This window comes from Daphnia pulex, chromosome 3 (genome assembly GCF_021134715.1).
Source record: "Daphnia pulex isolate KAP4 chromosome 3, ASM2113471v1".
Lineage (NCBI taxonomy): Eukaryota > Metazoa > Arthropoda > Branchiopoda > Diplostraca > Daphniidae > Daphnia > Daphnia pulex.
Window position 1 is genome coordinate 11,939,665 of NC_060019.1, and position 21,279 is coordinate 11,960,943.

Genomic DNA, 21,279 nt, shown 5'->3' on the forward strand with positions numbered 1-21,279 from the left:
GGTGGAGACCTTTCCTATCACATGTTTTAGTATTCTTTGTGTTAAATAAGTAAAGAATACTCTATTTTACAATAATTATCAGAAGAAACTCAGAACATGTGACAGGTTGTATTGGTGTTGAAGAAATACCAAAAAAACGTCCCAAACATCTAGCCTGAAATATTTCGAGATCGTGGTGGAGACCTTTCCTTTCACATATAATGGTATTTTTCATGTAGATTCAGTGTATAATACTCTGTTTTACAATAATTATAAGAGAAAATTCATTATATGTGACAGGTTGCATTGGTGTTGAAGAAATACCAAAAAAACGTTCCAAACATGTAGCCTGAAATATTTCAAAATCGTGGTGGAGACCTTTCCTATCACATGTAATGGGATTTTTCATGTTGAATCAGTGTAGAATACTCTATTTTACAATAATTATAAGAGAAGACTCATTACATGTGACAGGTTGCATTGGTGTTGAAGAAATACCAAAAAAACGTTCCAAACATGTAGCCTGAAATATTTCAAAATCGTGGTGGAGACCTTTCCTATCACATGTTTTAGTATTCTTTGTGTTAAATAAGTAAAGAATACTCTATTTTACAATAATTATCAGAAGAAACTCAGAACATGTGACAGGTTGCATTGGTGTTGAAGAAATACCAAAAAACGTCCCAAACATCTAGCATGAAATATTTCCAAATCGTGGTGGAGACCTTTCCTATCACATGTAATGGTATTTTTCATGTTGAATCAGTGTAGAATACTCTATTTTACAATAATTATAAGAGAAGACTCATTACATGTGACAGGTTGCATTGGTGTTGAAGAAATACCAAAAAAAACGTTCCAAACATGTAGCCTGAAATATTTCAAAATCGTGGTGGAGACCTTTCCTATCACATGTTTTAGTATTCTTTGTGTTAAATAAGTAAAGAATACTCTATTTTACAATAATTATCAGAAGAAACTCAGAACATGTGAGAGGTTGTATTGGTGTTGAACAAATACCAAAAAAACGTCCCAAACATCTAGCCTGAAATATTTCGAGATCGTGGTGGAGACCTTTCCTTTCACATATAATGGTATTTTTCATGTTGATTCAGTGTATAATACTCTGTTTTACAATAATTATAAGAGAAAATTCATTATATGTGACAGGTTGCATTGGTGTTGAAGAAATACCAAAAAACCGTCCTAAACATCTAGCATGAAATATTTCCAAATCGTTGCGGAGACCTTTCCTATCACATGTAATGGGATTTTTCATGTTGAATCAGTGTAGAATACTCTATTTTACAATAATTATAAGAGAAGACTCATTACATGTGACAGGTTGCATTGGTGTTGAAGAAATACCAAAAAAACGTTCCAAACATGTAGCCTGAAATATTTCAAAATCGTGGTGGAGACCTTTCCTATCACATGTTTTAGTATTCTTTGTGTTAAATAAGTAAAGAATACTCTATTTTACAATAATTATCAGAAGAAACTCAGAACATGTGACAGGTTGCATTGGTGTTGAAGAAATACCAAAAAACGTCCCAAACATCTAGCATGAAATATTTCCAAATCGTGGTGGAGACCTTTCCTATCACATGTAATGGTATTTTTCATGTTGAATCAGTGTAGAATACTCTATTTTACAATAATTATAAGAGAAGACTCATTACATGTGACAGGTTGCATTGGTGTTGAAGAAATACCAAAAAAACGTTCCAAACATGTAGCCTGAAATATTTCAAAATCGTGGTGGAGACCTTTCCTATCACATGTTTTAGTATTCTTTGTGTTAAATAAGTAAAGAATACTCTATTTTACAATAATTATCAGAAGAAACTCAGAACATGTGAGAGGTTGTATTGGTGTTGAACAAATACCAAAAAAACGTCCCAAACATCTAGCCTGAAATATTTCGAGATCGTGGTGGAGACCTTTCCTTTCACATATAATGGTATTTTTCATGTTGATTCAGTGTATAATACTCTGTTTTACAATAATTATAAGAGAAAATTCATTATATGTGACAGGTTGCATTGGTGTTGAAGAAATACTAAAAAACCGTCCCAAACATCTAGCATGAAATATTTCCAAATCGTTGCGGAGACCTTTCCTATCACATGTAATGGGATTTTTCATGTTGAATCAGTGTAGAATACTCTATTTTACAATAATTATAAGAGAAGACTCATTACATGTGACAGGTTGCATTGGTGTTGAAGAAATACCAAAAAAACGTTCCAAACATGTAGCCTGAAATATTTCAAAATCGTGGTGGAGACCTTTCCTATCACATGTAATGGTATTTTTCATGTTGAATCAGTGTAGAATACTCTATTTTACAATAATTATAAGAGAAGACTCATTACATGTGACAGGTTGCATTGGTGTTGAAGAAATACCAAAAAAACGTTCCAAACATGTAGCCTGAAATATTTCAAAATCGTGGTGGAGACCTTTCCTATCACATGTTTTAGTATTCTTTGCGTTAAATAAGTAAAGAATACTCTATTTTACAATAATTATCAGAAGAAACTCAGAACATGTGACAGGTTGTATTGGTGTTGAAGAAATACCAAAAAAACGTCCCAAACATCTAGCCTGAAATATTTCGAGATCGTGGTGGAGACCTTTCCTTTCACATATAATGGTATTTTTCATGTTGATTCAGTGTATAATACTCTGTTTTACAATAATTATAAGAGAAAATTCATTATATGTGACAGGTTGCATTGGTGTTGAAGAAATACCAAAAAAACGTCCCAAACATCTAGCCTGAAATATTTCAAAATCGTGGTGGAGACCTTTCCTATCACATGTTTTAGTATTTTTCGTGTTGAATCAGTATAGAATACTCTATTTTACAATAATTATAAGAAGAAACTCAGAACATGTGAAAGGTTGCATTGGTGTTGAAGAAATACCAAAAAAACGTCCCAAACATCTAGCCTGAAATATTTCCAAAACGTGGTGGAGACCTTTCCTATCACGTTTATTAGCATTTTTCATGTTTAATTAGTGTAGAATACTCTATTTTACAATAATTATAAGAGAAAACTCATTACATGTAACAGGTTGGATTGGTGTTGAAGAAATACCAAAAAACGTCCTAAACATCTAGCATGAAATATTTCCAAATCGTTGCGGAGACCTTTCCTATCACATGTAATGGGATTTTTCATGTTGAATCAGTGTAGAATACTCTATTTTACAATAATTATAAGAGAAGACTCATTACATGTGACAGGTTGCATTGGTGTTGAAGAAATACCAAAAAAACGTTCCAAACATGTAGCCTGAAATATTTCAAAATCGTGGTGGAGACCTTTCCTATCACATGTTTTAGTATTCTTTGTGTTAAATAAGTAAAGAATACTCTATTTTACAATAATTATCAGAAGAAACTCAGAACATGTGACAGGTTGTATTGGTGTTGAAGAAATACCAAAAAAACGTCCCAAACATCTAGCCTGAAATATTTCGAGATCGTGGTGGAGACCTTTCCTTTCACATATAATGGTATTTTTCATGTTGATTCAGTGTATAATACTCTGTTTTACAATAATTATAAGAGAAAATTCATTATATGTGACAGGTTGCATTGGTGTTGAAGAAATACCAAAAAACCGTCCTAAACATCTAGCATGAAATATTTCCAAATCGTTGCGGAGACCTTTCCTATCACATGTAATGGGATTTTTCATGTTGAATCAGTGTAGAATACTCTATTTTACAATAATTATAAGAGAAGACTCATAACATGTGACAGGTTGCATTGGTGTTGAAGAAATACCAAAAAAACGTTCCAAACATGTAGCCTGAAATATTTCAAAATCGTGGTGGAGACCTTTCCTATCACATGTAATGGTATTTTTCATGTTGAATCAGTGTAGAATACTCTATTTTACAATAATTATAAGAGAAGACTCATTACATGTGACAGGTTGCATTGGTGTTGAAGAAATACCAAAAAAACGTTCCAAACATGTAGCCTGAAATATTTCAAAATCGTGGTGGAGACCTTTCCTATCACATGTTTTAGTATTCTTTGTGTTAAATAAGTAAAGAATACTCTATTTTACAATAATTATCAGAAGAAACTCAGAACATGTGAAAGGTTGTATTGGTGTTGAAGAAATACCAAAAAACGTCCTAAAAATCTAGCATGAAATATTTCCAAATCGTTGCGGAGACCTTTCCTATCACATGTAATGGGATTTTTCATGTTGAATCAGTGTAGAATACTCTATTTTACAATAATTATAAGAGAAGACTCACTACATGTGACAGGTTGCATTGGTGTTGAAGAAATACCAAAAAAACGTCCCAAACATCTAGCCTGAAATATTTCAAAATCGTGGTGGAGACCTTTCCTATCACATGTTTTAGTATTTTTCGTGTTGAATCAGTATAGAATACTCTATTTTACAATATTTATAAGAAGAAACTCAGAACATGTGAAAGGTTGTATTGGTGTTGAAGAAATACCAAAAAAACGTCCCAAACATCTAGCCTGAAATATTTCGAGATCGTGGTGGAGACCTTTCCTTTCACATATAATGGTATTTTTCATGTTGATTCAGTGTATAATACTCTGTTTTACAATAATTATAAGAGAAAATTCATTATATGTGACAGGTTGCATTGGTGTTGAAGAAATACCAAAAAACCGTCCTAAACATCTAGCATGAAATATTTCCAAATCGTTGCGGAGACCTTTCCTATCACATGTAATGGGATTTTTCATGTTGAATCAGTGTAGAATACTCTATTTTACAATAATTATAAGAGAAGACTCATTACATGTGACAGGTTGCATTGGTGTTGAAGAAATACCAAAAAAACGTTCCAAACATGTAGCCTGAAATATTTCAAAATCGTGGTGGAGACCTTTCCTATCACATGTAATGGTATTTTTCATGTTGAATCAGTGTAGAATACTCTATTTTACAATAATTATAAGAGAAGACTCATTACATGTGACAGGTTGCATTGGTGTTGAAGAAATACCAAAAAAACGTTCCAAACATGTAGCCTGAAATATTTCAAAATCGTGGTGGAGACCTTTCCTATCACATGTTTTAGTATTCTTTGTGTTAAATAAGTAAAGAATACTCTATTTTACAATAATTATCAGAAGAAACTCAGAACATGTGACAGGTTGCATTGGTGTTGAAGAAATACCAAAAAACGTCCCAAACATCTAGCATGAAATATTTCCAAATCGTGGTGGAGACCTTTCCTATCACATGTAATGGTATTTTTCATGTTGAATCAGTGTAGAATACTCTATTTTACAATAATTATAAGAGAAGACTCATTACATGTGACAGGTTGCATTGGTGTTGAAGAAATACCAAAAAACGTCCCAAACATGTAGCCTGAAATATTTCAAAATCGTGGTGGAGACCTTTCCTATCACATGTAATGGTATTTTTCATGTTGAATCAGTGTAGAATACTCTATTTTACAATAATTATAAGAGAAGACTCATTACATGTGACAGGTTGCATTGGTGTTGAAGAAATACCAAAAAAACGTCCCAAACATCTAGCCTGAAATATTTCAAAATCGTGGTGGAGACCTTTCCTATCACATGTTTTAGTATTTTTCGTGTTGAATCAGTATAGAATACTCTATTTTACAATATTTATAAGAAGAAACTCAGAACATGTGAAAGGTTGTATTGGTGTTGAAGAAATACCAAAAAAACGTCCCAAACATCTAGCCTGAAATATTTCGAGATCGTGGTGGAGACCTTTCCTTTCACATATAATGGTATTTTTCATGTTGATTCAGTGTATAATACTCTGTTTTACAATAATTATAAGAGAAAATTCATTATATGTGACAGGTTGCATTGGTGTTGAAGAAATACCAAAAAACCGTCCTAAACATCTAGCATGAAATATTTCCAAATCGTTGCGGAGACCTTTCCTATCACATGTAATGGGATTTTTCATGTTGAATCAGTGTAGAATACTCTATTTTACAATAATTATAAGAGAAGACTCATTACATGTGACAGGTTGCATTGGTGTTGAAGAAATACCAAAAAAACGTTCCAAACATGTAGCCTGAAATATTTCAAAATCGTGGTGGAGACCTTTCCTATCACATGTAATGGTATTTTTCATGTTGAATCAGTGTAGAATACTCTATTTTACAATAATTATAAGAGAAGACTCATTACATGTGACAGGTTGCATTGGTGTTGAAGAAATACCAAAAAAACGTTCCAAACATGTAGCCTGAAATATTTCAAAATCGTGGTGGAGACCTTTCCTATCACATGTTTTAGTATTCTTTGTGTTAAATAAGTAAAGAATACTCTATTTTACAATAATTATCAGAAGAAACTCAGAACATGTGACAGGTTGCATTGGTGTTGAAGAAATACCAAAAAACGTCCCAAACATCTAGCATGAAATATTTCCAAATCGTGGTGGAGACCTTTCCTATCACATGTAATGGTATTTTTCATGTTGAATCAGTGTAGAATACTCTATTTTACAATAATTATAAGAGAAGACTCATTACATGTGACAGGTTGCATTGGTGTTGAAGAAATACCAAAAAAACGTTCCAAACATGTAGCCTGAAATATTTCAAAATCGTGGTGGAGACCTTTCCTATCACATGTAATGGTATTTTTCATGTTGAATCAGTGTAGAATACTCTATTTTACAATAATTATAAGAGAAGACTCATTACATGTGACAGGTTGCATTGGTGTTGAAGAAATACCAAAAAAACGTTCCAAACATGTAGCCTGAAATATTTCAAAATCGTGGTGGAGACCTTTCCTATCACATGTTTTAGTATTCTTTGTGTTAAATAAGTAAAGAATACTCTATTTTACAATAATTATCAGAAGAAACTCAGAACATGTGACAGGTTGCATTGGTGTTGAAGAAATACCAAAAAACGTCCCAAACATCTAGCATGAAATATTTCCAAATCGTGGTGGAGACCTTTCCTATCACATGTAATGGTATTTTTCATGTTAAATCAGTGTAGAATACTCTATTTTACAATAATTATAAGAGAAGACTCATTACATGTGACAGGTTGCATTGGTGTTGAAGAAATACCAAAAAAACGTTCCAAACATGTAGCCTGAAATATTTCAAAATCGTGGTGGAGACCTTTCCTATCACATGTTTTAGTATTCTTTGTGTTAAATAAGTAAAGAATACTCTATTTTACAATAATTATCAGAAGAAACTCAGAACATGTGACAGGTTGTATTGGTGTTGAAGAAATACCAAAAAAACGTCCCAAACATCTAGCCTGAAATATTTCGAGATCGTGGTGGAGACCTTTCCTTTCACATATAATGGTATTTTTCATGTTGATTCAGTGTATAATACTCTGTTTTACAATAATTATAAGAGAAAATTCATTATATGTGACAGGTTGCATTGGTGTTGAAGAAATACCAAAAAACCGTCCCAAACATCTAGCATGAAATATTTCCAAATCGTTGCGGAGACCTTTCCTATCACATGTAATGGGATTTTTCATGTTGAATCAGTGTAGAATACTCTATTTTACAATAATTATAAGAGAAGACTCATTACATGTGACAGGTTGCATTGGTGTTGAAGAAATACCAAAAAAACGTTCCAAACATGTAGCCTTAAATATTTCAAAATCGTGGTGGAGACCTTTCCTATCACATGTAATGGTATTTTTCATGTTGAATCAGTGTAGAATACTCTATTTTACAATAATTATAAGAGAAGACTCATTACATGTGACAGGTTGCATTGGTGTTGAAGAAATACCAAAAAAACGTTCCAAACATGTAGCCTGAAATATTTCAAAATCGTGGTGGAGACCTTTCCTATCACATGTTTTAGTATTCTTTGTGTTAAATAAGTAAAGAATACTCTATTTTACAATAATTATCAGAAGAAACTCAGAACATGTAACAGGTTGGATTGGTGTTGAAGAAATACCAAAAAACGTCCTAAACATCTAGCATGAAATATTTCCAAATCGTTGCGGAGACCTTTCCTATCACATGTAATGGGATTTTTCATGTTGAATCAGTGTAGAATACTCTATTTTACAATAATTATAAGAGAAGACTCATTACATGTGACAGGTTGCATTGGTGTTGAAGAAATACCAAAAAACGTCCCAAACATCTAGCATGAAATATTTCCAAATCGTGGTGGAGACCTTTCCTATCACATGTAATGGTATTTTTCATGTTGAATCAGTGTAGAATACTCTATTTTACAATAATTATAAGAGAAGACTCATTACATGTGACAGGTTGCATTGGTGTTGAAGAAATACCAAAAAAACGTTCCAAACATGTAGCCTGAAATATTTCAAAATCGTGGTGGAGACCTTTCCTATCACATGTTTTAGTATTCTTTGTGTTAAATAAGTAAAGAATACTCTATTTTACAATAATTATCAGAAGAAACTCAGAACATGTGACAGGTTGTATTGGTGTTGAAGAAATACCAAAAAAACGTCCCAAACATCTAGCCTGAAATATTTCGAGATCGTGGTGGAGACCTTTCCTTTCACATATAATGGTATTTTTCATGTTGATTCAGTGTATAATACTCTGTTTTACAATAATTATAAGAGAAAATTCATTATATGTGACAGGTTGCATTGGTGTTGAAGAAATACCAAAAAAACGTCCCAAACATCTAGCCTGAAATATTTCAAAATCGTGGTGGAGACCTTTCCTATCACATGTTTTAGTATTCTTTGTGTTAAATAAGTAAAGAATACTCTATTTTACAATAATTATCAGAAGAAACTCAGAACATGTGACAGGTTGTATTGGTGTTGAAGAAATACCAAAAAACGTCCTAAACATCTAGCATGAAATATTTCCAAATCGTTGCGGAGACCTTTCCTATCACATGTAATGGGATTTTTCATGTTGAATCAGTGTAGAATACTCTATTTTACAATAATTATAAGAGAAGACTCATTACATGTGACAGGTTGCATTGGTGTTGAAGAAATACCAAAAAACGTCCCAAACATCTAGCATGAAATATTTCCAAATCGTGGTGGAGACCTTTCCTATCACATGTAATGGTATTTTTCATGTTGAATCAGTGTAGAATACTCTATTTTACAATAATTATAAGAGAAGACTAATTACATGTGACAGGTTGCATTGGTGTTGAAGAAATACCAAAAAACGTCCCAAACATCTAGCCTGAAATATTTCGAAATCGTGGTGGAGACCTTTCCTTTCACATATAATGGTATTTTTCATGTTGAATCAGTGTATAATACTCTGTTTTACAATAATTATAAGAGAAAATTCATTATATGTGACAGGTTGCATTGGTGTTGAAGAAATACCAAAAAAACGTTCCAAACATGTAGCCTGAAATATTTCAAAATCGTGGTGGAGACCTTTCCTATCACATGTTTTAGTATTCTTTGTGTTAAATAAGTAAAGAATACTCTATTTTACAATAATTATCAGAAGAAACTCAGAACATGTGACAGGTTGTATTGGTGTTGAAGAAATACCAAAAAAACGTCCCAAACATCTAGCCTGAAATATTTCGAGATCGTGGTGGAGACCTTTCCTTTCACATATAATGGTATTTTTCATGTTGATTCAGTGTATAATACTCTGTTTTACAATAATTATAAGAGAAAATTCATTATATGTGACAGGTTGCATTGGTGTTGAAGAAATACCAAAAAAACGTCCCAAACATCTAGCCTGAAATATTTCAAAATCGTGGTGGAGACCTTTCCTATCACATATAATGGTATTTTTCATGTTGAATCAGTGTATAATAATCTGTTTTACAATAATTATAAGAGAAAATTCATTATATGTGACAGGTTGCATTGGTGTTGAAGAAATACCAAAAAAACGTCCCAAACATCTACACTGAAATATTTCAAAATCGTGGTGGAGACCTTTCCTATCACATGTTTTAGTATTTTTCGTGTTGAATCAGTATAGAATACTCTATTTTACAATAATTATAAGAAGAAACTCAGAACATGTGAAAGGTTTCATTGGTGTTGAAGAAATACCAAAAAAACGTCCCAAACATCTAGCCTGAAATATTTCGAGATCGTGGTGGAGACCTTTCCTTTCACATATAATGGTATTTTTCATGTTGATTCAGTGTATAATACTCTGTTTTACAATAATTATAAGAGAAAATTCATTATATGTGACAGGTTGCATTGGTGTTGAAGAAATACCAAAAAAACGTCCCAAACATCTAGCCTGAAATATTTCAAAATCGTGGTGGAGACCTTTCCTATCACATGTTTTAGTATTCTTTGTGTTAAATAAGTAAAGAATACTCTATTTTACAATAATTATCAGAAGAAACTCAGAACATGTGACAGGTTGTATTGGTGTTGAAGAAATACCAAAAAACGTCCTAAACATCTAGCATGAAATATTTCCAAATCGTTGCGGAGACCTTTCCTATCACATGTAATGGGATTTTTCATGTTGAATCAGTGTAGAATACTCTATTTTACAATAATTATAAGAGAAGACTCATTACATGTGACAGGTTGCATTGGTGTTGAAGAAATACCAAAAAACGTCCCAAACATCTAGCATGAAATATTTCCAAATCGTGGTGGAGACCTTTCCTATCACATGTAATGGTATTTTTCATGTTGAATCAGTGTAGAATACTCTATTTTACAATAATTATAAGAGAAGACTAATTACATGTGACAGGTTGCATTGGTGTTGAAGAAATACCAAAAAACGTCCCAAACATCTAGCCTGAAATATTTCGAAATCGTGGTGGAGACCTTTCCTTTCACATATAATGGTATTTTTCATGTTGAATCAGTGTATAATACTCTGTTTTACAATAATTATAAGAGAAAATTCATTATATGTGACAGGTTGCATTGGTGTTGAAGAAATACCAAAAAAACGTTCCAAACATGTAGCCTGAAATATTTCAAAATCGTGGTGGAGACCTTTCCTATCACATGTTTTAGTATTCTTTGTGTTAAATAAGTAAAGAATACTCTATTTTACAATAATTATCAGAAGAAACTCAGAACATGTGACAGGTTGTATTGGTGTTGAAGAAATACCAAAAAAACGTCCCAAACATCTAGCCTGAAATATTTCGAGATCGTGGTGGAGACCTTTCCTTTCACATATAATGGTATTTTTCATGTTGATTCAGTGTATAATACTCTGTTTTACAATAATTATAAGAGAAAATTCATTATATGTGACAGGTTGCATTGGTGTTGAAGAAATACCAAAAAAACGTCCCAAACATCTAGCCTGAAATATTTCAAAATCGTGGTGGAGACCTTTCCTATCACATATAATGGTATTTTTCATGTTGAATCAGTGTATAATAATCTGTTTTACAATAATTATAAGAGAAAATTCATTATATGTGACAGGTTGCATTGGTGTTGAAGAAATACCAAAAAAACGTCCCAAACATCTACACTGAAATATTTCAAAATCGTGGTGGAGACCTTTCCTATCACATGTTTTAGTATTTTTCGTGTTGAATCAGTATAGAATACTCTATTTTACAATAATTATAAGAAGAAACTCAGAACATGTGAAAGGTTTCATTGGTGTTGAAGAAATACCAAAAAAACGTCCCAAACATCTAGCCTGAAATATTTCCAAAACGTGGTGGAGACCTTTCCTATCACGTTTATTAGCATTTTTCATGTTTAATTAGTGTAGAATACTCTATTTTACAATAATTATAAGAGAAAACTCATTACATGTAACAGGTTGGATTGGTGTTGAAGAAATACCAAAAAACGTCCTAAACATCTAGCATGAAATATTTCCAAATCGTTGCGGAGACCTTTCCTATCACATGTAATGGGATTTTTCATGTTGAATCAGTGTAGAATACTCTATTTTACAATAATTATAAGAGAAGACTCATTACATGTGACAGGTTGCATTGGTGTTGAAGAAATACCAAAAAACGTCCCAAACATCTAGCATGAAATATTTCCAAATCGTGGTGGAGACCTTTCCTATCACATGTAATGGTATTTTTCATGTTGAATCAGTGTAGAATACTCTATTTTACAATAATTATAAGAGAAGACTCATTACATGTGACAGGTTGCATTGGTGTTGAAGAAATACCAAAAAACGTCCCAAACATTTAGCATGAAATATTTCTAAATCGTGGTGAAGACCTTTCCTATCACATGAAATGATATTTTTCATGTTGAATCAGTGTAGAATACTCTGTTTTACAATTATGAAAAGAGAAAATTCATTACATGTGACAGGTTGCATTGGTGTTGAAGAAATACCAAAAAACGTCCCAAACATCTAGCATGAAATATTTCCAAATCGTGGTGGAGACCTTTCCTATCACATTTAATGGTATTTTTCATGTTTAATTAGTGTAGAACAACTGAAAAAAAATTATTTTAATTTCAATCTCATAAAAGTGTTTTTTCGCAGTTCCTGGAATCTATGAACCATTTTTCTAAAAATATTTCTTCATGAATTGCTTTATGATTTTATTGATTCAATACACTTGAAATGGTGTATTGGACATAGATTAACACATCCTGTAATAAAGAAATGGTTTTTAACAACTGAAAAAAATATTATATTAATTTCAATCTTATAAAAATGTTTTTTCGCAGTTCCTGAAAGATTTTCTATGAACCATTTTTCTAAAACTATTTCTTCATGAATTGCTTTATGAATTTATTGATTCAATACACTTGAAATGGTGTATTGGACATCGATTAACACATCCTGTAATAAAGAAATGGTTTTAACAACTGAAAAAAAATTATATTAATTTCAATCTCATAAAAGTGTTTTTTCGCAGTTCCTGGAAGATTTTCTATGAACCATTTTTCTAAAACTGTTTCTCCATGAATTGCTTTATGAATTTATTGATTCAATACACTTGAAATGGTGTATTGGACATCGATTAACATATCCTGTAATAAAGAAATGGTTTTAACAACTGAAAAAAATATTATATTAATTTCAATCTCATAAAAATGTTTTTTCGCAGTTCCTGGAAGATTTTCTATGAACCATTTTTCTAAAACTATTTCTTCATGAATTGCTTTATGAATTTATTGATTCAATACACTTGAAATGGTGTATTGGACATCGATTAACATATCCTGTTATAAAGAAATGGTTTTAACAACTGAAAAAAAATTATATTAATTTCAATCTCATAAAAGTGTTTTTTCGCAGTTCCTGGAATCTATGAACCATTTTTCTAAAACTATTTCTTCATGAATTGCTTTATGAATTTATTGATTCAATACACTTGAAATGGTGTATTGGACATCGATTAACATATCCTGTAATAAAGAAATGGTTTTAACAACTGAAAAAAATATTATATTAATTTCAATCTTATAAAAATGTTTTTCCGCAGTTCCTGGAAGATTTTCTATGAACCATTTTTCTAAAACTATTTCTTCATGAATTGCTTTATGAATTTATTGATTCAATACACTTGAAATGGTGTATTGGACATCGATAAACACATCCTGTAATAAATAAATGGTTTTAACAACTGAAAAAAATTATATTAATTTCAATCTCATAAAGGTGTTTTTTCGCAGTTCCTGGAAGATATTCTAAGAACCATTTTTCTAAAACTATTTCTTGATGAATTGCTTTATGAATTTATTGATTCAATACACTTGAAATGGTGTATTGGGCATCGATTAACACATCCTGTTATAAAGAAATGGTTTTAACAACTGAAAAAAATATTATATTAATTTCAATCTCATAAAAATGTTTTTTCGCAGTTCCTGGAAGATTTTTTGACGTTTTCCTATATTTTCTACCGACACATGAAATCGACCCAAAATTCGACGAGGATCACGAATATCTTATTATTTTTTTAGTTAAATTAACACTGACTATATTTTTGATGATTTTCCTATATTTTCTACCGTCACATTGAAATCGATGAAATCGTACTGGAGACCTATCCTGGCTATCACATATAAATTACATTATTGTGTTCCTATAATTAGCGATAATTAATGTGGAATAACCTATTCTACCATAAAAACACTAGAATACTCTTTATATGTGATAGATTGCATTGATGTTGAAAGAAAAGTAAATTTTCAATTTTAAAATCTTTACTTTATTCAATAATGAAAAAGAAAAAATAGAAATAAAACGTATTTGAAAATGAATTAGTATTCACTGTTGTTTATTCATCCAATTTTATCTCCTCTCCTATCACGAAATCGTGAGTGAATTCACTAAATAGTGCAGTTTAAAAAAAACGATTGCATTGTTTCATTTGTAACATTGGGGAGTGTCGGGACTGCCCAATCTGGGAGGGAACCATCAAATTGGAAAATTAGACCACCGAAACTCACCATCATCAGACAAATAACAACGACGCACATTATATTCATGAAAAACCCGGCTTTGACCTTAAGAAAAAAATATTTATAGCACGGGTGCAATCAATGTGTGAAGCAAAATAATGTTGTTACGTTATTACCATGTCGACTGTATTCATTCTTCCGGCAGCAAATACTATTGCGTTTGGAGGAGTGGCAACTGGAAGCATAAATGCGTAAGAACTAAAAAAAAATGCCAAGCAAAATTAATGCGTGATTAACAAAGAAACACAATCTGTTGCTTACCAAGTGACCGTAGCCGGTAACATCAGGTAAAGTGGGTTGACCTTTACAGTTACAGCCTATTTTAATCATTATAAATTTTATTATTTGTAGTACAATTTCCGCTATGTTAGAGAATTCGAATAATTTGCAACATACCATTTCAGAAAGGATCGGCAAGAGAATGTTGGCAGTGGCTGTGTTTGAAGCTCTATATTAATAGACATGAATCTGTTATTCTCACAAGCAAAAGAAACAAAAACTTCAAATGGTTTTATTAATAAAAATTAAGTGTTTTGTACACTTCAGTAATGGTGGCTGTCATTATGCAAATGATCAACATGACGACAAACGGAGGTAAGGAACTTAATCCGCCCAATTGATCCACAAGCCATTTGGACAGTCCAGAAATCTTAGACGCGTCAGATAAAGCGAAGCCACCTCCTTTAAAAACGATTTCGATCATTGAAAAAAGAAGAAAAAAATAAATTTTTCACCTAAAAGGAGAACAATTCCCCAAGGTAGATTGTCCTGTACATATTTCCATTCTAAAAGAGCAGGACTTGGTTTATGGACCCCATTCTCTGGAGAGACAAATTCAAATAGAATTATATTAAATGCCAATGTTCACTTATACGAACTATGTGTATCAGATATTTGAACTGGGTACAACACCTTTATCCACGTTACTGGACCAAAACTGTGGCTTCGCTGGAATAATGAAGAGAAACATGACAATTGCCATAACTGCCGTCGCATCGTCTATTTCTCTGTAAGAATTATTAAAAATATATCAGAAATCTTTTATCTGATTTTACATTCTAGATTATATAATTACACTTCAACGGGCAAGTAATTGGACCACCCATGAATGAACTGTGGGTCCCGGAAAAACCACAGAAGAACGCACAATATGAATAGAATCAGTGTCGCCAATTCATGGAAAGTCATTGGTCCCAATTCTTCGTATTTTTTCCGAATTAATCTTTGAATGACTGCCGTTTTACTGTTTTCGTCTGTCGTTTCTCTAGATAAATGCCAAAAAATCTATGTACCTAGGCTTAAAAAAAATCATAACTTTTAAAAGATTATATTTACTCTAGCTTATTACCTTCTGAATCCAAGAAATATATACTGGAGCCAAATCCACGCAAGAAAAGTGTTGATAAGCATTCCTGGAACATTGAAACCCATCCACGAAGCAAAGTTCAATCCTGGAGCTGATCCGTACAATCTATTTATTTCATTAATTTAATTGATTATTTGTAGCAGTCATAAAATTTATTAGTGTATTTCTATGTTACGGTTTGGGTAAAAGCAGAAGCATGCAGGCTCAAACATTGAAAACCAAATATATCACCTCGAACATTAGTCATAGTCACATAGTAACATAAAGTCAGGTTATATTATATTCTATATTGACACTAAATCAACTCACTCATTTAAAAGTCCTTTGAGTGCTAACTGTGGACTTGATCCTATGAGAGAACCAGTGCCTCCAATATTCGAAGCATACGCAATTGACATAAGAAAACATGTTCGAAGTTTTCGCTGGTACACAGGATCATTCACGCTACTAGATGATCTAAACCACAAATAGTATTAAAAAAGCGACTAAAGTTAAAAACGATTTTCACTAAACATTACTTTTTTTATGTCCTGCTCAAAACGCAACAAACGTATTAAAAACCAAAAAGGAAAACTTGCTATAATAGATTGCGTTCTGTATGTTAATAAACGACATTCGAAGTTCGAACCACTAAACTAGTTATTTGCATATTTGTTGTTATTTGATAAGTTACCTGGACAACAAAAAGCGTGGCACAACACAACTTACAATTAAGACAAACTTTGAAAAACCTTATACACATTGATAAGCTACAAATATTCTTCTACTTTTCAAATATAAGAAAAATTGAAGATAGTTGTAATGTACAAATATCAAATAACTAAGCGAAACTAAGGCAATCTACATTTTTAATTATTTTTAACTTGCAGAATTTCTTACTCTTTATAGACTCCCTTTAAAACAAGGTTGGTTCCACTTCCGATCAATGTGCCCGTTCCCCCAATATTCGCCGAATAGGCAACAGAGAGAAGGCAACAGTTTCTCATACGAGAAAAATTATCACTTTTCGTGGAAATTATGGATAGAAAACAAAATTAGTACTATATAGTCTGGCAATTTCCATTGAAACATTTAACTGGCTGTATGAATGGTGGAGTAATGAATAAATATACAATAAACCGCAATAAACTGTTAAAATTGATGACATAAGTTTATGCAAGATTATACCGGTACTAAGTTATTTACGCTAAAGAATAATTCGAAAAAATAAAGCATACCGCTGAATTTCAGAAACTGCCAGCTGCTGACAACTGTTACCAACATAAGTCACGGAATCGTCAGTAGAACAAGTAACTGAATTCAGATCCACATCGATCGTTTTATCGCCTGAGCTAGCCTCCGAAGATCCATTCGGGACCATGTGTACGTCTCTCTCCATTTCTTCATCGTCATTGTTCTATATCATAAAGTATATTGTAGCAATTACGACTCGTTTAAACAAAATAAATTAGAATTAAACTGTTAAAAATAAAATAAATAAAATGTCGTGTGAAATTAACCTTAAAAAGTTCTTCGACGACAGCTTCAACGATCGGAACCATCTAGTGTAACGTCACGGAAAATTTTATCATGTAAACTTACAAATAGTTTTGTCAAATTTTTACAAACTGCAAGTAATTGATGTTATTACCATGGCAGTAGTAGCAGTATTTGAAATCCACATAGATAAAAACATAGTTGTAAACATGAAACCTAGCATGAGTCTGACCATGCAAAAAAAAATAAATGATTACAAATTGTTATATGACATCAAAATTACCGACACACCTTCGAGGGCTAGCACCAACCAATAACATGACTTTTAGTGCGATTCTCTTGTGTAAGTTACAGTGTTCGATAGTCAGAGCCACCATCAACCCTCCTATGAACATCATGTTTGTTTCCTACAATGCATTTTAATTATAGTGAACTAAAATTATCGTTTGCATTTTTTTTTTTTTTTTGCTTACTTTCATGTATGCTGTGCAAACTTTCCCAGTATCCATTATACCTAGTAAAGGAAAGAGAACAACTGGGAGTAAACTAGTGATTGCCAATGGTAAAACTTCAACCATCCAGTAAATGGCCATTATGATGATTACGTAGGCTGCTCTTCCTTCCTAAAAAAAACAAGAATCATCTGTATTTAAGCTAATAGAGCACCAGAGACATTGAACTGGTTTGTGTTAATTTTGTACAAAAAAATTCCGGGGATATGGAAAAGGTATTGAAAAAATTTCAAAGAATTATGATCTCAGGCAATTCCTTTAGAATCTAATTTAGGGCATTTTGCTAATTTTTCCTAACCCCTTTAGATTTCCCATTAAAAATATTAAAGGCTATTGTTGGATTTAATGTCGGATACTGTGGGCCTCAAACATTTATTATCCAAAAAGGGGGTTTTGAATTTTTGTATAATTCCTTTTAGTTAATTCCGCATGTCAAACTTTATGTCTGGGTTTCAACGTGAAATATCTATCAAATTTTTTGTTATTCTGTTTAGCGGTTTTTAGCGGATTTTTTAAAAGAAGAGCAAAACCCAATCAATTAAAATTTATATATATATACGTATATATATATATTGGCGATGGGTTGCGAAAAACTAGTGAGGATATCCGCCCGGATTGCATCATACTTTAAGACGACTTAAGATGCCTAGCTCACATGGAAAACGCATTCCAGCTTCGTTCAAGCTGACTTCAAGGCCAAGGACGAAAAAATGTTTATCCTCCATTAAAAAAGAAATGCCGCGAGCTTCAAGGTGGGTTCTATGTTATTGTAAGAATAAAAGAACTGAAACGACATTCACAATCTCATACACAGCTCTTTTCGACGCTTTTCGATCGATTCAATCGATTATGAAATCTTCATGTATGAGTGATTCATGTGTAGTTTAATCCAACTATTTTCGATAATTTCACGGCATCCTAATTATGACCGCTTATTGTGGTTTCTCCACGGAAACATACGCATCTCGTGAACACGCGTGTTTTGTTTGAAAAAAAAGTGAATGTCTGTTAGTATGGAAACTGACTAACATAACATTAGAAAAAAATGAAAGAAAACAAATCAAATTGCCTTTGTATAGGCTATAACGCAAAAGTTTGCGGTAATACCAATTATTTAGGCTATAATATAGTATACATATTCATCATCATCAGTTATTGAATTAGATGAATACAGATTCTGTCTTTCAATGAATCTAAATAAAATTGAGTGTGATGCACGCTGGACAAGAGACTTTATCTGCATTAAGATGCGAGAAACCAAAAGTTGTTTATCGTGCTTTTGAATCTATTTTTTTTGTGGCACAATTTCGACGGAGTATTGAGTATTGACCATTGAATTCATATTTCAATTATACAGCGAAAGAAATAGGACAATGAATTTCTTTTCGAATTATATGTGTTCGTGATATAGAAAAGATATTGCTGTGCATGCGGACTCCCGCGTAGGTTACGGTTAAGGCGTTTAACCGCCGTATCTATATTTAAATGAGATCAGCTATTATAGCCTACTGTCTATGTTTGTTTTTAAACATTTCTATCCTATACGTGACAATTAAAACAAGCAGACATTTCGGCCATATAAATATTAACTTACCTTGCCTCCATTTATCGGTAACGGTAAAAGGATCAATGGTACAAGGACCAAAACAAACGTTTTCCAGTATGAAGTGATGCGAAGCTTTCGCATTGTTTCAATGAATTCCATGGCCATCTCTCCTTAATATTCGAATAGCTGAAGAAGGAAAAAATGTAATAGTCATACTATATACGTAGTATAACTTGTGTTCCTGAAAGAATTCCCTCGGGCTAACAGTTTCAATATAGTGGATGTACCTGTTGTGTCTGGCAGCGAGAAATGGCAAAAATCACTGATCTGGCGAATAGGAAATTCACCTACGACCGGCGTCGAAGACTTCTCAACCTCAACTGGCACGAAATCTGACTGGAGTCCCAGTCAGAGTCTACGATATTGGTTACTTTCAAGCAGATTTTTTATTTCCTTTTCTGTTTATGTTTAAGGAACCGTTGGTGACTTTGTGAAACTCATCGCTTTTTTATACACTGAGCAAATATAATAGCTGTTTGACTACGTTGACTGTCGTTTGTCGATATAAAGTAGGTCGAGTGTTTGAACCACATAGGCCTACTTGCTTTACTTATCTTCACATTGCAAATTCCTAAAAGAAAGTATTACGTAATAGATGGTTTACCGTAAATTAAAGGTGTTCGAAATTTGGGATTTAAAAAATTTTCCCATCAGTTGACTTTCACGAATATTATTAGCCCTACGTATAAAACTTCCTTAACTTCCGCAAGTTTATTTTCATTTCCATAATTGATTTTTGGAGTTGTTGACCAAACGGAGGTGGAGCGTAAGTAGGCTAAATTTGGGAATTTTGATACTGGCTAATTTCACGCATTTTCAAGTGTATATTCTACAACTGATTTATGTGTGGGTCGGATGATGAAAGAATATCAAAAAGAAAATGCAACCATACATTTTAAATTTTAATCAAAGATAACAGTTGTTGCCATCATAATGTAGTTTTAGCGATTGCTAATTTATTGAACAGTTGATAAGGGGAATTAAATAATGTTGGTAAAGAAAATTTTCTGCATACGAGAAAGGCAGAGAAAATGAAGTGGCGCTACTCCTCGCCCGAGGAAGTTCAGGGGAAAAAAAGAATCCCAAAAACTACTCTGGTCGTTTGGTCGGGGAATCACTATTTCCCTTTCCATTTGGGATCAGCTGAACGACTGTTCGAGACGGAATAGGTATTGAGTAATACACCATATATACAGAAGATGGTTTTTTTTTGCATCAGACTCTTCGAGATCCACAGTATTCGAATAAACAAAATAAATTAAAATAATGTTATTGTCGTCATAAGTTCTTAGCTTGCAACGACATCCCTCGGGATCGCTCGAAATACTTTGCGGTTCCGATTGTTATTACTTGGTTTCATGTACTCGTTGTGTGCCTTCGGTACCTACTAATCTCGCTGCTAATATATCTACTGCAATGCCGTTCTATCGAGAATAAAAATATAGCTAAAACCGGAATAAAACATGAAATTTCAACGAATTAATATACGTATCTGTAGTCAGTATAGCTTGAATTGGATATGTATACATTGAATTATTGAATGATAGAATTGGCAGAAACAAGACAAAGAAGACAAGAAAAAAAGATCGAATAGATTAGGCCCTTGATGGCGAAAAATTCCGTCGTTGAAAGCCTTAAAATAATTAAATTTTCAGAAAGGACCTATTCTTAAACATTGGCGTGTTGATCCTTTGCTACAGAGGCTAGCGGCTAGCCGCAATCACAATTGAAAAGTAATTGCGATTCAAAATTGAAATTGCAATTTTAATTGGCGATCAAATCTTATTCTAAAAAAATCAAATCAATCAAATCTTCATTATTTCAATAAAATAATTCCGTTATAAAGTCGATCGAGGATTTTATTTTATTCTTGCTGCTTCAGTTTTCAAAATTTAGCGTCAGATGGCGGTAAAACGGGAAAATATCTCGGACTAGGACATATC

The 21,279-nt window shown here is 32.5% G+C and overlaps 1 protein-coding gene across 7 annotated transcripts in view; it reads right to left on the reverse strand.

The window, feature by feature from the left end:
• Positions 1-14,175: 14,175 nt before the first annotated feature.
• Positions 14,176-21,279, reverse strand: part of LOC124191485 (solute carrier family 13 member 5-like) — a 32,526-nt gene continuing 25,422 nt past the window's right edge. For 2 of the 7 annotated variants that reach the window (XM_046584737.1, XM_046584733.1), the window contains 16 exons: positions 17,692-17,841; positions 17,510-17,625; positions 17,373-17,445; positions 17,242-17,283; positions 16,960-17,138; positions 16,622-16,744; positions 16,052-16,198; positions 15,725-15,847; positions 15,452-15,640; positions 15,289-15,383; positions 15,111-15,197; positions 14,916-15,057; positions 14,773-14,824; positions 14,638-14,693; positions 14,493-14,574; positions 14,176-14,421 (listed from right to left, as the gene is read on the reverse strand). In XM_046584737.1, the coding sequence (XP_046440693.1) occupies positions 14,245-14,421; positions 14,493-14,574; positions 14,638-14,693; positions 14,773-14,824; positions 14,916-15,057; positions 15,111-15,197; positions 15,289-15,383; positions 15,452-15,640; positions 15,725-15,847; positions 16,052-16,198; positions 16,622-16,744; positions 16,960-17,138; positions 17,242-17,283; positions 17,373-17,445; positions 17,510-17,625; positions 17,692-17,811 (1,803 nt within the window). In that variant the 5' untranslated portion in view covers positions 17,812-17,841 and the 3' untranslated portion in view covers positions 14,176-14,244. Of the gene's footprint in view, positions 14,422-14,492; positions 14,575-14,637; positions 14,694-14,772; positions 14,825-14,915; positions 15,058-15,110; positions 15,198-15,288; positions 15,384-15,451; positions 15,641-15,724; positions 15,848-16,051; positions 16,199-16,621; positions 16,745-16,959; positions 17,139-17,241; positions 17,284-17,372; positions 17,446-17,509; positions 17,626-17,691; positions 17,842-19,324; positions 19,463-19,563; positions 20,009-21,279 lie in introns of those variants that run through there. The other 5 variants (XM_046584732.1, XM_046584735.1, XM_046584734.1 and 2 more) reach the window with 5 other exon arrangements.